The sequence below is a fragment of the Elephas maximus genome, chromosome 20 (assembly GCF_024166365.1).
Source record: "Elephas maximus indicus isolate mEleMax1 chromosome 20, mEleMax1 primary haplotype, whole genome shotgun sequence".
NCBI classification, from domain to species: domain Eukaryota; kingdom Metazoa; phylum Chordata; class Mammalia; order Proboscidea; family Elephantidae; genus Elephas; species Elephas maximus.
The window spans coordinates 18,417,565-18,436,610 of NC_064838.1; the positions used below are offsets into that span (position 1 = coordinate 18,417,565).

Sequence of the window (19,046 nt, forward strand, 5' to 3'; positions counted from 1 at the left end):
TAGGGTTTGTGAGCCATACAATCTGTTCCAACTATTCAACTCTGCTATTGTAGCACTAAAGCAGCCATAAACCACCAAAACCAAACCCACTGCCATCCAGTCAATTCCGACTCACAGCAACCCTACAGAACAGAGTAGAACTGCCCCAAAGAGTTTCCAAGGAACACCTGGTGGATTCGAACAGCCAACCTGTTGGTTAGCAGCCATAGCACTTAACCACTACGCTACCAGAGTTTCCAAACTAGCCATAGCCAATAGTTAATCAATGGGTGTAGCAGTGTTCCAATAAAAGTTCACTTACAAATACAAGAGGCAGGCTGAATTTGGCCTATGGGTCATAGTTTACCAATCTGGTCTAATTAGTCTTCAGGCTTATTTAACACAGTGCTTTGCAGCTAGAACCACCCAATGAAGGTATTAAATGAATGGCTGACATTTACGATTTTGACAATTATAATTGTGAATATCGCATCTTACATCATGCATGATACTTCTGCCCTCTGAAAAAAAGAATGGCGTGGTAAACCTATACATACATACACATGATATATATACATTTAATACGTAGCACAAAACTTGCTGTTTGTAAGACAAGTATAAATCTAATGAGAAAATCAGAATATCATAATAAAAATGCACATTGTAAAGGCATTTTCATTTCGCACCTTTGGCTGCCGAATTCCCAATAAGTTGAAATGGAACTATCACCAGAAGGAGAAAAAAAATGAGGCAAGGTAAGCCATATTATCAGAGTATTACTTATCATACACATTAGGACCAAAAATAGTCAGGAAAGAAGGAACATTATATCATTCTCTCCCAGGTTTTAACCTTGTGAAAGGTTGTTGAGTTCGCAGAGAGGATAACAACAGTCAATACACGAGGCTATAAAAATGGAACTACTTCTTATAGTGCAGCCTTGAAAAATTAATACTTAATAATTATAATAATAAAAAGCCACTCTTTAGGATGTCACACCTTATTTTATTAAATTTTTCCAAAACTCCCTCTTCCTTTGACTCTGAGAGGCACGGCTCTGCTGCTGAGAACCAAAAGACATTATACGCACAATTTTCCCCCTACTAGGAAGAGGTATATTGTGCCCTTCAGTGAACATAAAATTGATATTATCATCTCTTAGTTTATATCTCACTACTTAACCTTCAGATTAAAAGTTATTGGATTTGAATGACTGAAAAGACATCATGTCACCTTCCATTCAATGTGGAGGGATGGGAGAAGTTGAGGACGAGACAAGGGACAGGGACAAAAGCATGAATTTAGGGTCGGCGGATGCTTTGCCTCTTTCAACAAGCGAAGTGACAATGACAATTCGCTTGTGGTTGTGCCAATGACAGATTCTGCAATAAATGGTCTACTTTAAGAAGCTCTGCTGAAGATGACTCCCTGTGAGGAAGTAAGCTTTATTTTGGGGTACACTATGCGAGGAGTAGTCTAAAAATAGGGATAAAATAGTTAAATCAAGGACAACCTTAAGGTTATCAGCCTTAAACAAAAAATCCTATCTCCTCCACAGTCCGTATTTGCACTGCCAGTTTATGCAGAACCAATCCGAAACCAAACCCATTGCCTTCAAGTCGATTCCGACTCCTAGCGACCCTATATGACAGCGTAGAACTAACTGCCCCACAGAATTTCCAAGAAGCACCTGGTGCATTTGAACTGCCGACCTTTTGGTTAGGTTTCCAGTTTATGCAGAAGATACCAGAAGATGTCATCTCAGAAGAATTAAAGAGAAGAGCAGGACTTGCTTCCCTCCTACCTCCTCTATGCAAGGCTCAACTTAAATACTCAAACAAGACTAGACCTCGACATTGCTAAGCAGTTTAATCTATGCTTCTTAAATGAGTCTTCCAATAACACCTGCTGTTTAATAATTACAAGTTGTATTTTTCCAACAAAAGAAACAAAACATGCACAACCTCCCAACCCAAAAAAACAAACTCATTCTAAGAAGCTTGTGTCAATATGGAACAAAGGCTTTATCAAAGATCTTAGTTTTGTTCTCTAAAAGAGATAAGCCCATTCCATGATCAATAGGAACACAAGCAGTTTATCAGCATTTCCCATGTGACTTTTGGAAGATATATTCATTAGTAACTGGAAAAGGCTAAAGGGAAAATACTCAATATTTTTAATCTAAATAAACACATAAAATTAAAATAAATTGTTTTAGCTATATAAGTGGCGTCTTTATTGCCTTTTTGAAAAAAGACTTTTTCAAAATAAATCCATCAAAATTATGTTTTGTTTTCTTTATCTTATCACAATAACCTACTAGCGACTGGTAAGGTAAGAGCTTAGGATGTCCCTCTGTCTCAGGGGTGCCACCATTTCCCCAGGCATTCAGAATGGAAATCCTGAATCATCCCCATATATAACTCCTGCTCCTTGAGGGTCTCCTATCTCATACTCAAAAGGCCCTGTCAGTTCTCCAATATTCCCCTTGGCAATCTCTCTTTACCCAGCTGTTTCTTTCTCTTCCTAATTCATTCATTCACAAATAATCTGTCACTGAACATCTCTACATCAGGTTCTGTGCTGAGTGCTGAGGAAGTATCAAGGAATGAGAAAGGCCTATTCCTGCCCCGCCCTCCCCGGGAGACTTACAGTTGACTAAGGGAATCAAATGTAGGAAAAGAGTCAATGAGGTCAGCATGAACCAGCAATCATGAAGATAACACAGGAGCAGGCAACATTTCATTCTATTATACACAGGTCGCCATGAGTTGGAGCCAATTTGACGGCAACCAACAACAACATGAGGTTCAATGAAATGGGTGGAGGGTTAGTGTCCATTACTAACTGCTGGGACAACAGCGAATAACTCGCCACTATTTCTTATCTCTCTGGGATCTCTTTTGTTCCAGGCCATACAAGACCTAACCTACTAATTTTCCTTCAGAACACCTCTAATACGGCTTTGTCTCCTCTGCTTAGAAACCTCTACTGGCTTAGAAAGTCTTCCCAAAGGCTGATTCCAACTTCTAATCTAACCACCACTTCCCATGGACACCATGGTTATAAGTTAGGCTCTAGCTAAATTAAAACCAATTACTGTTGAGTTGACGCTGACTCAGGGTAACCCCATATGTGTCAGAGTAGAACTGTGCTCTATAGAGTTTTCAGTGGTGATTTCTTGGAAGTAGGCTGCCAGGCCTTTCCTCCAAGGTACCTCAGGACGGTCTTGAACCTACAATCTTTCAGGTTAGCAGCCTACTGTTTGTCCTACCCAGGGACTCCTTCTGGCCAGATAAATGCAAAGTTACTCTCTCAGGCTTTCCCAGCATCTCACACATTACTATTCATCAGTCCCTTGTACACTGGGGTGTTCGATAAATAGTTAAATGAAAGAATATGTGAACAAATGAATAAACGAATTTCAGTAAATCCAAAGCTATGAAAAAAGTTGACACTTGTTCTCCAGAGTAGCACATATATTAGCTCACGAGGAACAAAGCAGAACACGAGGCCAGTATGTGAAACTCTCTTTGCCACATTTTCTTGTGAGAGAGGGAGAAAAAATGTGGTTGGATTTCTATGAACCAAATCACACACAGCATTAGCAAAGGATCTCTGGAATGTTACAAGTAACACTTCATAATTACAATAGATTTGAGTTCAAAGACGAAGTGATGAAAAGAAACTTTCTAACATGGGGTTCAACTCCCTATATAAACTTCCTTCTTGTTGCTCCCCATACCACTTGCCTTTATATTGCTATTTTACTTTGTCATAAAAGCAGTCACCTTGTAACCCCTTTTATCAAGTAATCTATGCACTACCTAAAAGAACACTAGACTCCATCAGGCGAGCTATAGGTTTACATTATACAAACATTCCAATTCTGCCTGCTCAGCGCTAGTTGTCAATAAACCCGAGCGGTTGCAAAACAGCGAAGTAGGTTCCTTGCCTGCAGAGAAGAGATAGAAGCCTGCCAGTTTTGCTAAACAAACTCTTTGCAATCACTGAAGCTAATCTGTCAACAAATTACCATTAAAGTCATACCTCCAGAAAGTTCAAAAAGAGATTTTTGATTAGACAAGAAACAGGGAGTTTTTTTTTTTTTTTTTTTGTATTAAGAGCTCACAGGTCAGAGCTTAAAATTACCTTCTCAAAGTAGTGAAGCTTTCTCTTGAAGTCAAGAGGGTAACACTTCACTCATAATGAAATGTGGCATCTGGGTTTCTATTACCATGTTCTCTTATGTATACGGGTCTTTTTTCTTTTTTGGTTCCCGTGCCATCTTAATTTTCAATGGAAAGATTAATGACACACAACTGTTTAGTAATCACAACTTGAAAGAATTTCACACAAGGGTCACATCACAAGGTACATGAATCTACGACAACAGTATTTTGATGGAAGACAGGTCTGAACTAACAGAGGAGAGAACTAAATTTAGCATTCAGGGTGAAATATGCCTTGTCCAGAAATAGCCATTAAATGAATTGAGGGGAAAAAAGGGGGGGGGGGTTGTTATTGTTGTGGCTGGTTCTTCTTTATTTGTCAGAATTTTCTGAATTTTCAGTTTTGTTTTAATTTGTTTGTACAGTTATCGCTAACACTTTGGTGACATCGGTTCCTACAAAAAAATTCTGACCTTAATATTTTCCCCAATATTAGAATACTACAGTGTCTTCTAGAAGAGTATATCTTGGGGGAGCAATTCCTTTAAAATTACAGCTGGGTTTTTACCTACCAGCTAAGGAAGGTGCCAGCTTCTAAAACAGGACCTGGCCCTCTGAGGCCCTCACTGAACAGTAGTTTTTTCTATGCCCCCTTGCTGAAGGCTTCCTTCCCAGGAAAGAGAGGTGCTGACCATCTTTCCCCTCCTTACCATGTCAGAGAAGACCCTTGTCTCAGACACAGTTAATTCCTGGCAGCTACACAGGGAAAAGCCACTTGATAAGATTCTCAACAAAGTTCATACACAACATTTTCCTAAGAGAGTGGTAGAATGGTAAGGATGAACTAACTAGCCACGGCTTTCACTCCTATGGCTCTCCTGCCCAGCATCGCCTGGGCCTGTTCGCAGAGTGAGCGAGAACCCAAAGGATACCGAATGGAATTTTCATATTGTGCCCTTGAACAAATATGGGGAAGAATGAGACCCAAAAGGGGCAGGCCCTTTCACAGAGCCCTGGTGGCGCAGTGCTTAAGAGCTACAGCTGCTAACCAAAACGTTGGCAGTTCGAATCCATCAGCCACTCCTTGGAAACCCTATGGGGCAGCTCTACTCTGTCCTATAGGATCGCTATGAGTCGGAATTGACTCGATGGCAAGGGGTTTGGTTTGGTGGGCCCCTTTCAAATGAACTTATACAGGCATTTCTTACACGCATTATTTTTCGCAGTGGCAGCTAAAGCCGTAATGCTTCTAGGACAGCCTCCTCCCATTTTTCCTCGAAACCCACTAGTAATTTCAGTAAGAAAGACTAAATGAGGAATCTAGTCTTCTGTTTTGAGAGTGAAGAGAAGAATTTTGTTTGTGTGTTTACTTATGCTAAGACCAAAAAGAACATCCTCTCACCAATGAAAACGCTGACACTGGTCATTATACAGAAAAACCTGCAAAAGCTGAAACATGCATAAGGTGGAAACCTGTCAGAGAAAAAGGAAAACGCAAATATTTTCCACTAAACAGAGTGATAGAAAAGTAGTGTCTGCACCCTATCAAACGAAAGAAAACTTTTTTTTTTTAATTGAACTTTAGATGAAGGTTTAAAGAACAAACTAGTTTCTCATCAAACAGTACATACATTGTTGTATGACACTGGTTAACAACCCCTCAACATGTCAACACTCTCCCTTCTCAATCCTGGATTCCCTATTACCAGCTGCTCTGTTTCCTTCTGCCTTCCAGTCCCTGCCCCAGGGCTGGTGTGTCCCTTTAGTCTTGTTTTGTTCCATGGGGCTGTTTGATCTTTGGCTGAAGGGTGAACCTCAGGAGTGGCCTCATTACTGAGCTGAAAGGGTGTCCGGGGGGGGCCATATGCTCAGGATTTTTCCAGTCTCTGTCAGGCCAGCAAGTCTGGTCTTTCTTTTTGACTTAGAATTTTGTTCTATGTTTTTCTCCAGCTCTGCCTGGGACCCTCTATTGTGATCCCTGTCAGAGCAGACAGTGGTGGTAGCCGGGCACCATCTAGTTGTACTGAACTCAGGTGGAGGCTGTGGTAGATGTGGTCCATTAGTCCTTTACACTAATCTAGGAAAGAGAACTGTGAGACCTGGAAAAACAAGGCAGTCCCATCAAGTTCCGGCTCTCACGAGTTCCACTGTAATTGCATTTCCATGTTCTGATAACCCAAAGATATATCTTCATGGCGCTTCAGGTTCCTCTGATGCTATGCCTTTCTGCTTCCCCTTTGAAGGTACGTAACTAGATTCCTTTGCTTGAGTCCTAATCACACCCTGTTTCTCTTAGCTTCTCTGGCCTAGTGTAACAACTAATCCTTTACTTCCTTTGATGGTTAACTGGCAAACTTTAACACAAACGATCTTCCTTATTCTCATTCATGGCTTTTCAGTAGGAGTTCCCTACCTTTTCCACTTCTGTCACTCACCTCTTTTAACAGTCATTCAACATTTTCTCTCTTTCATTTACCTTGTTAACATGAAACAACTTGTGATGGATTGAACTGTATCTCCCCAAAATATGTGTCAATTTGGTTAGGCCATGATTCCCAATATCGTGTGGTTTTCCTCCATTTTGTGATTTTCCTATGTGTTACAAACCATAATTTCTGCCTGTGGTTAAAGATTAGGGTGGGACGTAACACCCTCGCTCAGGTCACATCCCTGATCCAATGTACAGGGAGTTTGCTTGGGGTGTGGCCTGTGCCACTTTTTATCTTACAAGAGATAAAAGGAAAGGGAAGCAAGCAGAGAGTGGGGGACTCGTACCACCAAGAAAGAATCACCGGAAGCAAAGCACGTCCTTTGTACCCGGGGTTTTTGCACAGAGAAGCTCCTAGTCCAGGGGAAGACTGACGAGAAGGCCTTCCTCCAGAAACCAACACAGAGAGAGAAAGCCTTCCCCTGGAGCTGATGCCCTGAATTTGGACTTCTAGCCTACTAAAAAAAAACTACTAGATTGTGAGAAAATAAACTTCTCTTTGTTAAAGGCATCCACCTGTGATATTTCTGTTATAGCAAAATAAGACACATCCATACCACTGTCTTCTGGACTGAAAGTTCAGACATCTTGAACCAAATGTCAAAGAAGATATGCGAAGTAAACGCTTTGCTTATCCACGTTCTGTAAATAATACATGTTCAAATTCCAAATATAGCTTATCTGTCTTTTATGTCTTCCTCACACAATCCCTCAAAACTGTCCTCCTCCTATAAAACGGTAGCCACGCCTCAAAACCACAGCAACCAAAGCTCTCCCTACCCTGATTTGCAGACAATAAAACTGCCAGGTGGTACCCAAAAAAGAAAAAAAATAACAACAATAAAAAAAAACCATCATTAAAAGGAATGTTGTTAAGAAATAGCTGTTTTATTTAACAGCTATTCATTTTTATTGAATAAACATTTTCTAGTATGCATTCTGTTAATTGACCTGACAGCATATGCTGTATACGGAGAAATTTCTAAACATTATGCTCTATGTAATATGCTTATCTGAAAAAGCTCTCATTTGCAGCAATATGGAAATAAAATTCTACTTTCTAAAACTCAAGACTTTTAAAATGCATTAATCCACACAGTTTATGAAATTGCTCTGGACATTTTAAGATCTTTTCTTTAACGGAAAAAAAAAAAAAACTTTTGTAATCGGTAATGGTATTTGCTGCTGAGTCTCCCTAATGCAGTAGTGCACATCCAATAGAGAACTTTTAGAGACCTAAAAATGGGGCAGGCATTATAGGAAATAAAAGGCAGTTATGGTATGGGGGGAAGGATTACTCAATGGCTAAAAGAACCTGTTCTGAACCTCTATCAAATTACAGTACTAGGAGACTATTGTTATAATAGTTTCATGGCTCAGATATAAATAGAGTTGAAACGTTACAGAGATAATACATTTAGTTTTGAGGAAGGAAGACCGTTGGTGAGCGTGCTGGCAGGCTTCTCCAGCTAATGGCAGCACCTCTCCTTGGCTGAGGGCTTCTGAGCAATGATGGCACCTTCTAGACCAGAATCACCAAATCCACCGCCTTGAGAGCATACATGAGCCACACTGGCTGGATGGGGACTATGGCCAACTGGAGGACTACAGGTTCCCTGTCTTAAGCAACAATTCATCTCCAAACAATCAGCATTACCAGATTGTCTGATTCTTCCAGAGATGGGAAACCAGGGTCTCCCTATTTCTCTACATAGCCAAAAAAAAAAAATTTTTTTTTTTTTTAACAGTTCTGTTTGGACCCAATTCAGCCAACCTATAGACCAAACCCAGCATAAACCTCAGTCATTCCACAGCGAATCTGTCAGAGCTCTCCACTGTGAAAGGGCGTTTGCTGCCATTTGTAATTACCTTTGGTAATATGGAATAAACATGAAAAGGTTTGCATTTATTTAAAATCCTGGCACTAGGTAAAAATTCTCCCCGTATCATTAACGATGGTACTGGTGCCACTGGAAAATCCCACAACATTCGGTTCAACACACAGGATAATTAACGCATTTTTATACCAAGCCGTTTTAAGCCAGATCTTTGTGTTGCACGGACTTCTAACATATTTTACAGTTCTAATTCTCTTCCACTGTCCTACATTAATCAAAGCAGAAACCCCTGTTGTCTCTGTACTAGGGAATCAGAATGTGCCCCTGGCGAGGAATGGGGGAAAAGTCAACAGGAATTAAATTTCAGTGCAACTGTTTACTCAACTGTGGCCTGCAGTTATTGAAATTTTATCCGTGGTTTTGTGTGACTACCGCAGTAATGAATTCAGCATGGCTGTGATTTTCTCACTTCAAGTAAAAACCTGTAGAATAAAAAATGACGAAAACAACCAAAGTCCAACGCATTTATGCTCACATTTCTCTGAAGTGTTTAATTGTAGCAGTTTTCAGTCTGGAAGAAAATTCTAATGACTTTCTCTTGAAACTTTTTTGAACCTGTAGTTTGTCTCATTTCATCTCCAGATTCTCCTTTCTTCCATCAACCTGTTAAGAGCCTCATCATATACTTAGGGGAGTCAAACAGCTGTGAACATTTTACTTTAAAAGGCCTACAAAGCCTGCCAACCACAATAAGCAGGGTTTTAGCCACAATTATAGACCCAACTGCTTTCTTTTTTTCCCCGAACATATATCATGACAAATACAAATAAAATTGTTATAAAAATATTTTTTAAAAAGTTTCAAAGTACAATGAAACTCAGTTTCTTGACCTTCATATCAATAACCTGTAACAGCAAATTTTGCAAAGTGGTTCCAGCTAATGTAAAAAGAAAAAATGTCATCAATTAATTTTGCTACTGATACTTCTTAAGGAAGATGGTCGTGAAACAGGCTTTTAACTTTCCTCTGTGCTGTCACTTCGTTGTTGCTGTGTGTGTTTTGATGGTATATACGTCACGCTGTTGGTTGGCTTCCTATTTTAAGATGTTGAATGATTTTCAGTTCTCCAAATAAAATTCAGAAGAAGTTAATTTCCCATTTACTTAATTAATGTAGCGTATGAGTCGGAATTGACTCGATGGCACTGGGTTTGGTTTTTTTAAGTTCTAATTACGTGAGGTTCATACCCTATTACTCAACAGCCCCACCTCAACTGCTCTTTAACGGAACAGTAGATGGTGGCTTCTGTCTGTTAAAGGCATAGAAAATGGCATTCCAAAATATCAACTATTTCTTCTCAATACAGCCATAAATAGCACAGGGACATATGTTAGCAGGAATTCATGAATAACCTTCTTTCATTTATTGCTGGGTTTCAATAACAACCTCACTGGTGAGAATTTGCTATTTGCACTAATTTAAATGTACAAAGTTTATGAACAACACACATCCTAAATTCCAGCTAACGTCCAAGGTGTTGGGCATGAATGGGTTTGGCCTGACAATGAAAGAGGGGTCAAGTCACTTAAAGGGACTTCCTCAAATTAAAACCTTGACTTCTCTATTAGTTTCCCTTTCTTTCTGTTCTGTATTCCCCCTACAGGTTCCATAATCTCATGTTGGGTCTGGTAACTTCTAATGGACTAACCATCTAATGATTCCTCGTACAACAAAGCCTGTGAAAGCTAGAACCTGTGTGAGGGAGCAACCTGTCAGAGAAGGAAAACTCAAATATTTTTCACTAAAAGGAGAGATACAAACATGGTAAGACTGCACCCTGTCAAAGGTGGAAAACTTGTGAGACCTGGAAAGACAACGCAATCCTGTCAAGTTCTGGCTCCCACAGCTGTATTTTTTAAAACTCTAAACAAGGAAAAAAATAAAACGTCCTTTCGAGCCCGTCAAAGGCTCCATTCCTGATATTAAAAGGGATTCTCTTAGCTTATATGATAGATTCCAAGAAACTTGTTTGACAAAAGGTTTGCTTTCTCTCCTCCTCTCCCCTCTGTATCTTTCAAAGTCTGTATCTTTCAAAAAGGCCCAAAGATACACCATTCTTTTTTTTTCCCCCAAGAAGCACCAAAACTACATATTGAATAAACGAATCGAGGATGAAAAAGAAACAAAAACCACTCATTATCATTAATACAAACTAGTATTTCTTCATTCCAAAAGAGCTTGGTAAAACAAGGTCTGTCTTCCAGAAAAGGCTGTTAATTTGTTGGAATTTTCAACAACACTCTGGCAACACAACACCATGTCCTGGGTCACTTTTACCATGGGAAGCTATTTGACCAGTCACTAAAGGTACCTATTTACAATGAGATGCCCTAGTGGTGCAGTGCTTAAGTGCTCAGCTGCTAACCGAAAGGTCGGTGGTTTGGACTCACCAGAAGGATGTGGCAGTCTGCTTCCATAAAGACTACAGCCTTAGAAACCCTATGGGGCAGCTCTACTCTGACCTATAGGTTCGCTATGAGTCGGAACTGTCTCAGTGGCAGAGGAATGAGGATGCCCCAGCCTATATACTTTTTTCATGGCCATCAATAAAACAGAATTTAAAACATTAATGGTATTTATCCACATACCAATTGCCACATCGATACAAGAAACATATGTAAGTGCCCCATATTGCTAAATTCCTACAGGCAGTGGGAAGAAATTTCCAGCACTAAGGCCTGTGTTACTGATGTCTTCTCTCTTAGTTGCCCAGTTCTGCCTCTATTTGTGTCTACTCTCCTTATTCACCTACTCTTTTCTCTCTCTTACCCTTTGTTTTGTTTCCTTCTCCATAAGACTTAAGCTCATGTTTTTGTTTATTTTAATCAAAGCATTGGGAACTACTTCTCCAAAGATTAATTTTCTTCAAAACAGTTAAAATGTTTGGCTGACATACCGGGGCTGCAGGTGGCCAGGGGAACACCCAAATCTTGGTCCCTCCTGTGTTTCTCAGAACTGCCCTCCACAAGGGGGATTTGAAGACTTCTGCATGGAACTGTGAGGGCTTGAATATCATCTCTTAAGACAGTCACTCAAGCCCTGCTGCTGTTACGATTTCAACTCATAGTGACTCTATATGACAGAGCAGAACAGCCCCATAGGGTTTTCTAGACTGTAATCTTTATGAGAGCAGATTACCAGGTCTTTCTGCAAAACTGCTGAGTGGGTTCGAACCTTTAACCTTTCAGTTAGCAGCCAGGCACTTAACCATTGTGCCACCACGGCTCCTTACTCAAACCCTAAAAAAACCCTAGAGGTGTTAAAAGATGTTGCGTACAGTCAAACAGACAGACAAGAATAAAACATTCAAAGCAGTTAAGCGTTATACGGATAACATGTTCACCCACCACGCTCCACACCCCTCCACTCCAAAGCACAGTACCTGCTGCTGCTGCTGGATGTGGGCGAGATCCGCTGCCCCGACGTCCACAGGCGGTGCCTCCCCGTTGGACCGCCCCTCGCGAAGGCTGCCGCACTCTAGCAAGTGATTGCCGCTGCTCGACCCATTTTGAAGGGCTGAACCGTTACTTTTTGTCTCAGTCCCAGATTCTTGCATCATGACTCAAAACCCTGATAGAAGAATTTTCGGGGGGGGGGGGGCGGGGGGAGGAGAAAAAAGCAGCTGTTAAAACAGTTGTTGTACATAAGGAGAAGCGCCCTGTTTTAAATGTTGCCAAAAACTGTAAACAGTTGTCATTTCCTTTCACTCAATTTATCCCTGGTTTGTGGTCCAGTCTCCGAGTTTATGAGTATGGGACTGTCGGTCCAAATGCAAGTTTCAGTAGTATTGCTTGAACTATCTTTGTCCCCTTTGAAAACAGAAATATTTCCAGGTATACCTGGAATTTAGGATGAAATTTCCCTGATTATACCTGGATGTTCTGCTTGAAAAAAATGAGTCAGCCTACAGTGCATATTAGCTATAACATCATATTTTTAATATGTGCAGGTGTTATATGGAGGTGTCATACTCTTGGAGAAATACTCCCCAATTTCAATCTATCAGGAGATGACACACATTGCCAGGAGGCCCCCTGTGGTGATTCAGGCCAAAAAACCTCAGTCACACACCTTGGAATTGTTTAGGTACTTAAGCTCTTCAAAACTGGCCATTTCAGTAAGATAGGCCACTTTTAGAGGAAAAAACATCACAAGTCCCCACTTTTCCAAAGCTAAATAAATTCAGACCCTCGTCTTTCTCCTGGAGTTAAAATTGTCCTGAGAAATCCTATTCAAAAGTTAGGTGTTTCTCATGCTCGATTACTGGTCTGTAGTTTGGTTTAAGGAGCCCTGGTGGTGTGGTGCTTAAGCACTCGGCTGATAACTGAAAGGTTGGCAGTTTGAACCCATCCAGCCGCTCCACGGGAGAAAGATGTGTCAGTCTGCTCCCACAGCCTTGGAAGCCCTATGGGACAGTTCTACTCTGTCCTATAGAGTCGCTATGAGTTGGAATCAACTTGACAGCAATAGGTTTTTAGTTTGGTTTAAGGCCTGAGAGAGCTATGCCTTCTTGTATTTATTCTGGATAAATACCTTGCCTAGGGAGACCCAAGAAAAGGTCTGAACTTGGAAATACTGAACTTCTAATAGAAAAAAAATTTATAGTGCAAAATGAGTAGCTAGAGAATACGGCCTAGGTGTAAATACCGTTCATATTCTTCCTTGTCACTCCTTAGGCACAAAACTATTCTCCCTGGGAGCCAGTTCAGCTCTCCCAGGCTGGGTAAAGGTATCTAATTACACAAAAAACAGACAATATCAATTGCTAATATCAACTGTTACCATCTATTGATCACCAATGTTGTGCCTGGCCCTACGGCAGGTGACTCACATATATTCTCTAATTTAATCCTAACAGCAATTGCTATTCCCAATTTGCAGATAAGAAAACTAAGACTCAATGTGGGTTAACTTAATTTGCCCAGGCTATATCACATAGCTAATCTCAGCTGCTAACCAGAAGGTTGGAGGTTTGAGTCCACCCAGAGGTGCTTCGGAAGAAAGGTGTGGGGATCTACATCTGAAAAATCAGCTACGGAAAACCCTATGGAGCAGAGTTCCACTCTGACACACACGGGGTCGCTATGAGTCAGAATGAACTAGATGGCAACTGGTTTTTTTATGGTGGGATCTGGATTTGAACCAGTTCAGTCCAATGCTGAATGCTCTTAACCACACCTGTGTTCTTAAAATCCTGGAGCAGTGGGGGCAAGAAAATGAAACTGATAGGGTCATACTCCAAGTTCCTAAACTAGGAGACTCAACAACAGTCAGAAAGAAAGTTTACAATTCAAACATCAAAGCTGAGAATCACCTGAATAATTAACACTTCCACATGAAATACCTCAATCCCAGATAAAAGGCAGAAGAACGCTAACACAAATTTGTTCTAATCACTGAAAGGCACAAAGCAACCCGTGCTGCCGGAATGGGCCCATCACATGATATGCATGACAGCAGGCAAACTCAAACACTCGGGATGCCTCTAGATGGTGAGGTTGTCCTCTTGGCAGGAAACTGGCTTCAGTCTATTTTCTACAGATTTGTACAAAAACCCAATGCAAGAATTAAAAGCAAAAAAAAAAAAAAAAATCACATCTTTCTTCATATCCTTTCAGTGTGTTGTGTGATCCAACTCCAGTACGAATTTCATAAACCCAGAAGACATGTATTTTTTTTAAGTGAATGCAATTCTGAAGTGGATTGAGAACGGCATTTCTTGCTAACAGGTGGGAAACACGCTCAGAAGCAACAGCGGATTTACTCTTATTTCTTTAAATCAGGTTTCCCAGTAATTACAGTCCTTTAAAACTGCATTCAAAGCCTTACTGTCTGCAGAGTAAAGAATCCATCAAAAAAAACCCAAAAAACTAGTATCTTCTTAAAATATAAAAGTCAGGCAACAAAATAAGTTGTGGCAATGTGAGGACCTTAGTCATCAGCAACGGAGGAATCGATTTGTGACACCTAGGACCTTTCCCTCCCCCCGCGTTTCAGTTTCTCTTCCTCAAACATGCCCATCTGTACAGAAGCTAAGGAGTCCCTGGCTGGTGCAAACAGTTAACGCACTGCACTCAGCTGCTAACCGAATAGCTTGAGGTTCATGTCCACCTAGACGTGCTTGGCAATCTGTTTCTGAAAACTCAGCCAATGAAAACCCCATGGAGCACCGTTCTACTCTGACACACATGGGGTCACCATGAGTCAGAGATAACTTGGTGGCAGCTGGTTTACCGAAGCTCAGGAAAAAGCATGGTATTTACAAAAGGGAACAGTTGTCTTAGCAAGGAAACACATTTCATTATTAGGATATGCCACAAGCCGGAAGAAAAACTCTGTAATTGTACCCTCTGGTAAGTCTGTCCATATTAGGGAACAGAACCCCCAAAGACAGAAATATCTGCCCATACATAAACTCCAAACCTGCCCTCAGATTGGGGCATATTTAGCCAATCATACTGTCCTGTCTGAGTAGAGCTGTGGGTTGAACAGGGTAGAACACTGTTTTCCTACCATGTGCCAAGGGGACGCCAGACCAAAAAACAGGTGTCTAAGAGACTGCTCTGCTTTTCTGTTTTCTGAATTTGACACCATCATGATACATGGAGTCAGAACACTAATAACCATCCGGTGAGAAGGCCCAGTTTTCGCTCCATGCAGTTCTAAAGAGTGCCAAGTCCTCCAGTACAAGTTTTGCAGGAATTAAGCCAAGCAGCTTGGGTTGTGAATCAGGTTTGTGAGAGTGGAAGCTTTGGGACCAAAATGGTACAAAGGATTATTTTGGTCTGAGGATGTCCTCAATTAGTCAAGTGCTAACAGAGAAGAGTATTGCTGAAAAAACTCTTCTTTCAACAGTAATATGTAGGTTGGACAATTTAAAATTTGCCATAACCTCCTACACCAATCAGGAGAAAACAGCTTTTTAAAAAGCACATGTGAAAAATTAAAAGTGTCAAGGTCTAAGGAAATGTCTGAGTATCTGGGTTGGCAGTATTTCTTTGTACAGGGCATTCCCAACTATTTAATAAGACTTTATATCTGCATCATGCTTTGTAAACTGCAAAGTCCTCTGATGTACTCTTCAACCTCACGACAAGACTATGAAGGAGAAAAGGCAGGTAATGTCTCCCTAATTTTATAGTAATTAAACCCAGTATTTTAAGGGAGAGATGCATCCATAACCATTCCCCAATTCAGACATAAACTAGTCCATTCAGCAAATGAAAATTTCCAATTTGCAAAGCTCTGTGCTAGGTGGTGAATGAATAAGCCAGTGAACAGAAAATGAATCCCAGAAAAGACAACAATGAGTGTGGCAGGTGGATAAAAGAAGATATCCAAAATATAACCATGAAAGTGTCAGTACTTATTACCAACCAAAACCAAACCCAGTGCTGTCGAGTCTATTCTGACTCATAGCGACCCTAAAGGAACTGCCCCGTAGAGTTTCCAAGGAGCACCTGGCAGATTTGAACTGCCGACCCTTAGGGTAGCAGCTGTAGCACTTAACCACTACGTAACCAGGGTTTCCCCGTACTTATTAGCCAACAGTTATTCGCGTCCTTTTCTGTTGAGTTTTACACTATTCGAGTAATTGGAAAAGAAGTCAATGTTTATGAGAGGCATCTGTCTTTCCTACTGATCACGGAACACCACATTCTCTTTTCTTAGAGGCAGCTTTGCCCCAGATACTCAGCTTGCATGATCCTTCTTCTCTCTGGGACTCCCTACTGGGGGAGAAATGTCACAAAATCATCCAAAGTGCCTGAATATGAAGACAGGGCCCATGGAGAGCATGGCTGCACCTTTGAAACAGCCCTTCTCACAAAACAAGGCTAAAGCTTCCTCCAGCTTCCTGGATGGCTTCCCCAAATGAGCTGGGTCCATTTAAATCACACATGATGCATCAAACACACTTCCACAAAGGCTGATGATGCTACAATTGTGTGGATGCCAGAAAGCTTAAGGAAGTCAAAATGACCCGCTTCTTGTCTTCCTTGGAAACGTTACAGAGCTACCGATTTCAAAAGATCGATTTTGGTGCTGGAGGGACGTGTAGAAAAGAGGAAGAACTGAGTTTCACAGGCTTATTTTTGTCGTTGACAACAGAGCTGCTCTCTGAAAGTATTCTGGAAAATTCATAATGTCCAGGCCAATGTATTTATAGCAAATTAAAGCAAGGCTTTATTATTATGATTATTTCCTTGGTTACAGTGTTGATGCTGAAAATTTAGCGAAAATAAAGCCCTTGTTATCAAGCTTGTGAAAGATTCTAAGCTAACAAAAAGTTCAGTCTTGATTCCAGGGCAGTTAATTAAGGTTGACCAAGTCAGGCAGAAGTAAATTAACTTGGCTGATCAATTATTTATATGAAGCAGAATAAATGCCCTTAAAAGAACTTGGGCTGTTCATGAGAGGATGTGTAAATTAAACTAAACATAGATTTGTAAAATCTGTTTCGACTTCTATGGGGAGAGGAGTAGAAAAGTTAATGGTGAAATCACTTTTAGGGAAATGATGAGAGTGGTTATACAGCCTTCCCTCCCCCCAGCCCTCCCCTCCAAAAGGAAAAATTCTCTTTGTCATTGTTCATGCACATGCAAGGAGAGAAAGGCAAATGGCGTGCAATTTGAAGAGATAACAGAAGCTTGAAGGAAGGTAAGGAGGGGAGGAAGGAAGGAAGTCTAAGAATTGAGAGACTATGAATTTCAGTATTTTAGACCCTGTTTTTCTTGCTCCATGTAGAGTTTTAGAATGGCAAAGAATGAAGGCGGAAGAGGGGATAGCTTTAGTTCTAAGAGTAAGTACTTTTTAAATTACTTATGTTGCATCTTTAAGACTCAAAATTCTCCATAATCGTGTTTATGCAATTCAGGAAAAAAGAAGGCAAACTTGTCTGTATTAAGCCTATATTTATTTCTGTGTCTGTCCTGGCAAATGAAATAGTTCCCTTAAAGTGTGCAAAGGGCTTGCGTGGAAACACAAACAAAGGGCGTTTTAAGTGGGTGCAGCGGCACAGATTATTCCCCTAGTAGGCTAACGATGGGGTGGCCTGGCGTACTAAACCTGCTCAATACTCACTCCTCATGCGGGTGTTACTCCCATTCAAAGCAGAGAAGGAATCAAGCAACAGAAAACCTCCCAGATGAAAAGTCAAGGACTTCCAGGAGTGTTCTGCAACATTACCTAGCATGGGGCACATGCTTTCCAATTGTTCACATTCTACTTCCATCAACGCTACCAAGGCAGGCGAGAGTAGGGAGACGAAGGGCAGATGGCGGGGATTACAAAAGGAACACTGTTGTGGCTGGGTGCCATCGAGTCAATTCTGACTCACAGCAACCCTACAGGACAGAGGAGGACTGCCCCCATAGGTTTTTCAAGGAGCGGCTGGTGGATTCGAACTGCCGACCTTCTTTGTTAACAGCCAGTCGAGCTCTTAACCACTGTGCCACAAGGGCCCTACTGCACCGCCAGAACTCCTTAAATGGGAAGTAGAGCTTAAGAAAGCAAGGTGAGGAAATGGTGTGATGGAGATGCCTCAATTGGTTCTATGATGTCCAAGTCTACACATGGGTGTTTCAAAGCACATTCTTTAAGGGAAAAAAAAGAAGCAGAGTTACAACAGCCAATTAATGTTTTCTCATCTGAGATGACTTCTGCAAACTGCGAATGAACCCTTCAAACACCAGTGTCTTCCCCATGTCCCTGTGACGGGGGTCCATTTCATGCAAAGGCTAGCCAAGAGCCAAGTTTAGGAAGAGAAGTCGGTATGCTGACTGCATTATGAAGGCACCGTCTTCGAATACCAAATTTTCATAATTATAACAGAGAGGCGTAAATTTTCTAATGCATGGCAGTTCAAAAAGTAATCAAGAGAATGAGCCGGAGGGCTATTTTAATGCATGCAAAGCTACTGACCCACAGTAAATGGGAGGTAAGCTACAATGAATGCAAAATAATGCACACATACTAAAGTCCTGGTCTGATGAGGGACGGCTAAAATTAACACCCAATTAATTTCCGAATTGACAAACAAATGAAACCCATAAATCTACTTTCTCATTAATTTTCTTGTGGTATAATTTAAAGCAGTAATATGAGGGCAAAAACTGAGCATTATCCATCATAAATATCAAAAAGATAGCACTGTAACACCATAAATTATGCATATTACCTGTTGTTAAAAATGATTTATGTATTATCAACTTTATCGTGCAGGGTAGATGTCTATATCTATCTAAAAAAAAAAAATCTGGAATTTCATTTAGCACTTAAGAAGAAAATGTCCAGAAGCCATGCAACTATCAAAAGCATATAAAAGAAAGGAAAACAAAACCAAACCACTTATTTAGCCATCTGGGAGACTGGGGCAGAACTGGAGTCATCCCAAGTCTTGGGAGAGCAGAGGTTGAGAGTATCATGGAGGTGGCTGGCTGGGCCTCCCAGGGGAGGTGAAAGGAAACAGCTCTAGGAGCAGAAGCCTCCAGAAGGTGCTGGTGTCTGTTC

The 19,046-nt window shown here is 40.9% G+C and overlaps 1 protein-coding gene across 6 annotated transcripts in view; it reads right to left on the minus strand.

Moving 5' to 3' along the window:
* Window positions 1-19,046, minus strand: part of FOXP1 (forkhead box P1) — a 416,711-nt gene that overhangs the window by 239,799 nt on the left and 157,866 nt on the right. For 4 of the 6 annotated variants that reach the window (XM_049862995.1, XM_049862989.1, XM_049862990.1 and 1 more), the window contains one exon: window positions 11,920-12,107. In XM_049862995.1, coding sequence (XP_049718952.1) covers window positions 11,920-12,096 — 177 coding nt within the window. In that variant the 5' untranslated portion in view covers window positions 12,097-12,107. The remainder of the gene's footprint in view (window positions 1-11,919; window positions 12,108-19,046) is intronic. The other 2 variants (XM_049862991.1, XM_049862993.1) reach the window with 1 other exon arrangement.